We start from the raw sequence: 7,967 nt of genomic DNA, 5'->3' as shown, positions 1-7,967 counted from the left end.
GGGCCCAGGCAGCGGCTGCCCTGGGGGTGGGGGTGGGCGCCTTGGCCTCCCCGAGGAGGCAGCAGAGCCCTGCAGACTTAGGATGAAACCCTGGGGTAGAAGCCAACACTCACCACCTCAAGGCCTCTGCAGCCACCGCCCTGGCGCGAGTCCCCATCAAGCTCACCTCTGCTACTGTAGGGTCTCCTGACTGGTCGTCTGCTTCTGCCCTTGCCCCCCAGTCTGTTCTCTTCATAGTGTCCAGAGGGATCCTCTTACAATCAAGTCAGATCCTATCCCTCCTCTGCTCAATGCCGTCTGTGGTTCACCCTTCACTCAGACAAAAAGCCCAAGTCCTCATTGTGGCCCACGAAGCCCTCTAGGATCAGGCCTGACGGACCTCATCTCCTCCTCCACTGGCCTCTAGTCCTGGCACACTCCAGCCTCAGTGCCTTTCCACTCCCTTTTCTCTCTGCCTAGAATGTTCTCCCCTACACACTATGGCTTCCTCTCCCACTTCATTCAGGTATTTGCTTTAACTTCACGCTGTCAGGAATATCTTAGCTGACCTAGGATATATTTTTTTGCCCATTATCTACCTGCTTCCACTAGAATATGAGGGCAGGGATTTCTGTCAGCTTAGGTCAGAGCTGTACTCCCAGGGCCTAGAACAGGTCCTGGCACACAGTAGGTACTCAGTAACGTCTGTCTAATGCATGACTAAAACACTTAAAGTGGTGCCTACGACATGGCAGACATTCAGTAAATGGTTACTGAATGAGTGAATAAATCAATGCGTGCATGAATGAATAAATGAACCCCATCCCATTTGGGTCCTAGAGCTGCCCTCTCCCCCATCCCACCCCCAGAAGCCCTGGGAGCCAGCCATCAACACAACCACAGGAACTTTATTTACAAACACAAGGCTGGAGCATGGGCCAGGTGGGAAGGTGGACACGGCAGGGCTGGGAGGCTCCTACTTCTGCTCCCGCCTCCAGACGATGACCATGCCGCTGGCGTCACTGGAAGCCAGAAGGCTCTCGTCACAGTTGAAGCTGACATCCAGCACAGGGGCGCTGTGGCCCTGCAGCTTGTTGACGGCGGCCTTGGCTGCCCGCTCCACGTCAAAGAAGTGCACGCACATGTCCTCACTGCCTGTCACTGTCCAGGTGAGAGGGCGAGGCCATCAGGAAGTGTCGTAGGAGGTGGTGGGGTGCCCCAGGTGTGAATTCTCTGAGGTGACTCAGGTGTTGAGGGATTTAAGTTCAAGGTATGAGGTCCCAGTGTGCCTTGGGGGGGACTCTGGAGGGACCATCCCTAGATGGGAGGTCACCTGTTTTGGTTCTGTGTTCAGAGTGTGAGGCCTCTGAGCTTTTTGGGGGGTCTGTGTCTCATGTTATGAGGCTTCTGGGCTGGTTCGGGCTCTGTGTTCAAAGTGGGAGGCTCTCGGGGCATGAGAGATCTCAAGACCCAGGAAGTCAGGGTATCAGGGTGTCATGACGTCTGAGCCAGATCAGCACCAACCCTGTGCCTGCCCCTACCTGGATACCCCAACCCTATGGGACTCACCCACACAGGCTCCCTGGCGGAAGGACATGAGAGGGCAGAAGATGCTGCGCACGGGATGCGAACTCTGCTCGATGGGGAAGCTTCTCTTCAGCTGCAGGGTCCCCTCATTGTCTACCACCCTGAGGGGAAGATGAGAGCAGGTCAGGGCACAGCCTCAGCCCCAGAGAGGGATAAATAGGTGCACTAGTCTATGTCCCTACCCCTGCGCCTGAGTTCTTTTCAAGGTTCATGAAATCCAGTTTTGAGATGACTGCATAAACCTATAAAGCATGGGCTGGTATGTGGGGGTTAATGACAGTTCGGACACTGTATCTGTTGATATAAATGGGGAGCCTCTGCAGTGTAATTCACTAGTTTCTCTTCCTAAGGGTCTCTGAGATCCTGGCATTCAGATGGGCACAAAGAGAGGAAATGGCTGCCCAAACTATGGCTCCTCTGTGCTGTGGATACCACATAGCCATTCAAAGGAATGAACTGAAGCTACCGCAGGTGACCTGCAGCATGTCCACAGGTATCATCTGGTGAGAAAAGTGAGATGTGGAAAAGGGTGTAGAAGGAGCCCACTTCTGTAAAAACAATGACCCTCCCTCAGAAATGTTTGGGTGTGTGTGCACGTCAAGGACTATGGGAGAGGGAACAAAGTATGGAACAGTACATACAAAGTTGTTAATACGCCTGACTGTGGCAGGGGGAGGCCAGGGCGGCAGAAGCAAGGAGAGAAGGGAGAGGATTGGCGAAACAGTCCAAAACCTTAGAAGCACACTTAAATTAAAAATTGTTTAAGTGTGCGTATACATTTTTTCAAAGGAGAAGAAATAGAAAATCGTAAAATGGCAAGCATCCTGTTGGGCAATCATTTTAAGGCTTGGCTGACATCACTTGGGGAACTTCTCAATATACCAATGCCCAGCCTGCCTCAGAGCTTCTAAAATCCCTGACCTGGAGTGGAGCCTGACCATGACTTTTGAAGCCTTTCAGATCATTCCAGCATGTGGCCCAGGCTGAGAACTGCATTTGGGTAACATGACATATGTGAATGAGGACAGTAAACTCTCTGCCTAAGATAAAAAAAGAGGCAAGGAAACAGACCACTGCTCTAAGGGGGCCCTAGCCCATTTTATGCCTTAGTTTGCTGATCTGTAAAATGTACACAGTAACAGCACCCATCTCACAGGATTGTTATGAGGATTAAATGATGTGATATGTATGAGGTGCTTTGAACAGCACCCGGTCCCAGCAATTGCTGCCTAAGTACTAACTACTGCTATTACTATTACTGCTACTAGTGAGGTCATTATTATATGATGATGATAATAATGATGATGCTGCTGAGACCAGACCTCCCCATTCAGTGGTTAACCTGATGGAGGAGACAGGGCTCCCATCCCAGTCTGATGGAGCCAGCAGGCCCTTCATCTCCAGGTGGCTGGACAGGGGAGACCCACCTGTAGAGCAGCAGCTTGTTGAGGCAAGCATTGATAAGCAGCGAGGGGTCCCGGGCCTCGCGGCTGACCCAGGAGCGGGCAGAGATGCTGGTCACAGGGCTACCCTCATGCACCACCAGACGCTTGGCTTTGGTCAGTTTCCCTACGACAACGGAGAGAAGGCAAAAGTAAGGGCAAGGGCTACACACCAAGAGCGCAGGAGTGTGAGTACCCAGATGCAGGCCTGGGCCTGCCTACCTGTGGCCATGTCGAAGAGGAAGGAGAAAACACTGCCACGGTCATCGCCTGCCCAGAGCAGCCGGCCAGGGGCATCAAAAGACAGAGCGAGGACACGGCCTGTGAGCTTGCTGGAGCCACCCTTCACTTTCTTGCCCGTGGAGATGTTCACGACATGCACGTTGTGCTTGGCATTCCCTACCTGTGGGTGAGAGCCGCATACCATCATCCTGCTCCCAGCCAGTCCCTCCTTGAGTCTGACCACAGTGGGCTGCTGTTGATGGGAACAGCTGCTGCCTACTGAAGTCTACTCACAGTGGGGCCGTGGCAGGTAGACTAGAGGTGACCCAGGCTTGTAATCCTCCCCAACCAGCCCCTTTCAATCTGACCAGAGTAGACAGCTGCTCTGGGGACTAAAAGGGTTGCAGACCCATAGTGCTGCCTCTTGGCTACGCCCCTTGTGGTGGGCGAAGCTTTGGGCTGTCCCAGGCCCATAATAGCTCGTCTGCTCCCTGACTGGTCTTTCCTGGAGCCTTGACTATACTGGGGCTGTTGCTGCTGCAACCTGAAAGGATCCCAGAGCACAGGCTCACTCGGCCAGCTCCCCCTACTTCCTGTTCAGGGCCAGGCCAGATTTTCATTTCCTCCCCTCACTGTCCCCCACCCTCTGATTCTCTACCCTTGGGTCAGACCACAGAACTGCCACTGAGGTTTATGACTAGTAACCCTGCTTCCCAACCAGCAGCCATTGCAGTTGAAAAATGGTAGGACTACTACTGATGGGACCGAACGGCTGTCAGACCTGTGGCCCTACCCGCTGACCAGTCCCCACTGGACCACAATGAGGCCATCCCAGACCAAGAACTGTGTGCCCCCATTCTGACTCATTTCTCTCTGAGTCTGACCACCAGGGGACTGCAGCAATGGACTAGAGGGGACCCCCCCCCACATACTGATGCCCCAGAGCAGCCCTCTTGGCCCTGGAGCCTGACCACAGTGAGGTTGTTGTTGACCGGCTGGAAGGTGCAGCAGAGCAATTCGGAGCCATCAGGGTCAGGGATCTCCCGGATGCAGCGGCCATCCTCAGAAGCCCAGATGCGCATGGTAGCATCAAGTGAAGTGGACACAAGGATGTCATTGGAGAGGGACCAGGCGAAGTCGGAGACACCACGGGTATGGCCCCGCAGGACACGGAGCACGGACGGCGGGGCAGGCACCAGCTGGCACAGTGAGATGCTGCCGTCGAGTGAGCAGCAGGCTAAGCGGTGCCGGTCGTCATTGGCGAAGCGCACCCTTGGGACTGCAATGCCAAGAGTCACTTGTGGGAGTCAGCACACCTACCAGGCGCTTTCGTTTATAACAAGTTCTGACATGTGAGCCGGGGTCCAGGACCCACCGCACTAGGCACAGTGACCTCAGCAAAGGGCTTTCCTTGAATGAGAAAGGGAGTTGGAACCCCAGAAAGCCCTCTGCCAAAAGCTCCCTATATCTTAGCAGGTACTTTATAGATTGCAAAAGACTTCTGCAATGTGAAAAGGCCCCTACATCTTAGCAAGCACATTACAATTAGAAGGTCTTGGCAGTTTACAAGACTTACACTATTCTTTGCAAGGGAATTTCACTGCAGCAAAGGCTTTGAACTCATCCAAGTGTCTCATGACCCCAGAAGCCTTTTTAAAGGGCTCTTTTAAGCTGCTGAGACCCTTCATGGTAGCAAAAGTACCTGAGATTTTGCAGACCACTTTGCAGAGGGTTTTTAGGTTTGTGAAAGGCTTTATGGATGTCAGTTCCTCTGGAGGCGGGCTGGACACTTTGCATTCCAGAAAAGGATGCACTGGGTGGTTGTCACAGTTTGGGCAAATGCATAATGATAGGACCTTCCATCTACTGGCTCACCTGCCTCATCCACGTGCTGGTCAAAAACATGGTACATGCCCGCAAAGGCATAGTTCTCGCTCAGTGATGTGTCCCCAGCCATGGCTCGACTTGCTTCTGCCGCTGATGTGGGCACCACACTGCCAGGGGGCCTGGGCCCCAATAGGAGTCGGGGGGGGAGAGAAGGTAAGTAGTAGCATTTGGCCTGCCATTACCCCACAGCATGGCTCCTCTCCTCACAAACCACCAGCCCTCAGCTGCCCCTAATACTACCTGTCCTCATAGACGGCACGGTTCATCTGTGCCTGCAGCTGATAGGAGCCTCGGCTGACAGAACGTCGGTGTCCACGGGCCCCCAGGGCCCGAGGATCATCCTCAAAGTCCTGCAAGCAGAAATGGTCAGGGGTGGGCGCATCTTGAAAACAGCCCTCAACTACCTATGAGGTCTGGAGCTTTCAAAATATACCCAGAACCAGATTCCTTCTCACTTCGTCCAGTGCCACCACCATCACCTGTACTGTGATGGCCTCTGCATTAGTTCCTCTGCTCCTGCCCTTGCCCTGCTCAGTATGTTCTCTGAACGAAGAATGAACATACCCCCTGAAAACTACTCAGCTCAGTCTCTTGCTTCATTCAAGTTTCAGCTCAATTTTTACCTCCTCAGAGGCCTTCCCGCATCATCCCCATCAAAAATAGCTTCCCTCTATCCCCCACACCAATATTGTTTTATTCCCCTAGTCTGCTTTATTTTTCTATCTTAGCACACCTCACTATAAGCCATGGTAATTATTGACTTATTTATCTGGTTTGCTGTTTATTGATCTATTTATCTTGCTTATTGCATATTTATCAACTTATCTTGTTTATTGACTTATCTCATATATTTTTGCCCTCTGCTCATCCTAAGAGCCTGGGACAGTGCCCCCCTCACACATAGCAGGTGCTTGACAAGGGTGTCGAGTAAAATACACATGGAGGCAAGTGGTATGCATGGCAAGTGACGGTGGAGGGAGCTCACCTCCATACGGTCAAGGGTAGTGCGGCTGCTGCGGACGATGCTGTTGCTATAGGCACGAGCACTGCCTGGCTCAGAGAGGGGCCCGTAGCGCTGGCCCAACAGCTGTCCACGCAGCCTCAGGTACTGCCGACGCAGTGCTGGGGGGTGCCCAGCCTTGGCATTCTCCCGTAGTAGCTGGCTGCGCCGTCGGATATACTGTGTCCGAAACTGTGGAAACGTTGGTGTGCGATACGCGTTGTACCTGTGATGGCAGTAGGCAGGCGAGCAGCAGGCACAGGACAGAGGGAATCAATCAGCTCAGGGGATAGGGAAGGAGAATGAGGTGTGTGGTAGTGAGGGGTCAGGATGGCAAGTGATCAGCAGTGGTGATGGGGGTCCCTCTGGTGCTGTGATGAGGGTGAATCTACTACAGTAATAACGGCATGGAGATGAGGTCAGTGTGGGGACAATGGAGGCAGTCTGCAGCTTTGCTGAAGTTGCTATGCAGGGGTCAGTCTGACATGGTGATGGGGGTTAGTGTGGGGCAATGACAGGATAGTGATGGGGTCAAACTGGAGAAATGATGGTGGGGGAAGTCTGGCGGGCAATGGTGGAGAATAGGAATGCCACCAGCCTGAGCCCCATCACCCACTCACTCCCAAAGGTTCTAGTAACACAGCCTCTTTGCGCATGCCCACATTTGACTTCATTTTCCCAGCATGCTCTTTAAGACCCGCTCTGGCCAGCCCTTTGCGGGCAAGCCCCCAAACCATGCTACTGCGCATGCCCACCTCCGGCATGCCCACGCAACAGCTTCAGGCACGTTCTCCGCCCACCCTCACTTATCTCCATTGCGCATGCACCACAGTAACTTCCGCTCCCACGGGCTTCGACCCCACGCCTCACCTCGCGTCTACTGCTAAGACCTGCTGCCACACCGCGGCCATTCCCCGGCCTCCTCTTCCGGCGTGTCCGCCCGCGGGCGCCTGCAGGACAAGGGCCTGGAATGTCAGCGTCTCAGGTGAAGGGATCTAGTTCCGCCCCTTCTGCCAGGCGATCGTTGCCACAGACACTGAGTCCCTCCACGCCAGAATGTCGTGAAATCCCACCCGGCTGTTAGCATGGTCATCACCGCAGCCCTGCCCTGGCAGCGCCCGGATAACTCACAGCAGCAATTCAGACCTGACTCCGCCCCTCCCTGGTCGCCATAGCAACACCCCTCCCCCAGCCTAGCCATCCTTCTTGGCCTTCACCGCCCATCTTGCCCCCCCCCCCGCCTTTCCCTCTCTGGTCCAAGATCGGGGTCTGGGATCAGGGACCACCTCCGGGGCTGCCTCCGGCTCTTGAGGCCCCCGGGGCGGCCCTGAGACCAGTGTCGCCCTTTCCTTCTGTCTTTCTTCTCCCTTTCTCGGGCTCCAGGCAAAATGGCCGCCTGCTGCCAGGACGCGCTGCCAAGCGCAGAGCGAATGGATAGGGATCTTCCGAAGAGCGTGGGAGAACCACGCAGGCGCACTAAGGGACAGTAGCTTCCCGCACACGGATGGAGGCTCCGCCCCTTTAAGGTCTATCCGCCTGGTCTCTAATACCACTTTTTATATACTCAAGAGGATAGGGGCGAGTATGCGAATCACTCACTAAAAACCAGAACTACAACTTTAAAAACATATATGTGATTTTCTTTTGAAAGAGTGGTATAAGTTGCTGTTTAACAGCACAATCTTGGCCAAGCAAGTTTTGAAACACAGAATAAAACAATCACACATGCAGAAGCCCCTAAGAAAGTCCTCCAATTCTTAGAGTGACTGATGGGCCCCCGGACACTCCCAAGAGGAGAAGAGTCCATTCTGTGGGGAGGATGCAGGGGGGTGGGGGTGGGGGGGAGTGGT

General features: G+C 54.0%; 1 protein-coding gene across 2 annotated transcripts; it reads right to left on the bottom strand.

Annotated features, from left to right (window-relative positions):
- Positions 1-867: 867 nt before the first annotated feature.
- On the bottom strand, positions 868-7,536 carry WDR13 (WD repeat domain 13). Of its 2 annotated transcripts, none has more exons than XM_019629671.1 (10): positions 7,404-7,536; positions 6,988-7,067; positions 6,103-6,343; positions 5,358-5,467; positions 5,106-5,236; positions 4,202-4,509; positions 3,231-3,411; positions 2,994-3,135; positions 1,549-1,667; positions 868-1,140 (listed from the first exon to the last, which is right to left on the bottom strand). In XM_019629671.1, the coding sequence occupies exons 2-10, from the start codon at positions 7,026-7,028 to the stop codon at positions 956-958; spliced, it is 1,458 nt and encodes a 485-aa protein (XP_019485216.1). In that variant the 5' UTR covers positions 7,029-7,067; positions 7,404-7,536; the 3' UTR covers positions 868-955. The 2 variants fall into 2 exon arrangements, with proteins under 2 accessions (XP_019485216.1, XP_019485217.1); XM_019629672.1 differs by having other exon boundaries at positions 6,103-6,309.
- Positions 7,537-7,967: the final 431 nt, after the last annotated feature.

Source organism: Hipposideros armiger, unplaced genomic scaffold (genome assembly GCF_001890085.2).
Source record: "Hipposideros armiger isolate ML-2016 unplaced genomic scaffold, ASM189008v1 scaffold_862, whole genome shotgun sequence".
Classification (NCBI taxonomy): Eukaryota; Metazoa; Chordata; class Mammalia; order Chiroptera; family Hipposideridae; genus Hipposideros; species Hipposideros armiger.
Note: the sequence above shows the minus strand (reverse complement) of the source record. Positions and strands in the feature narration are given on the sequence as shown.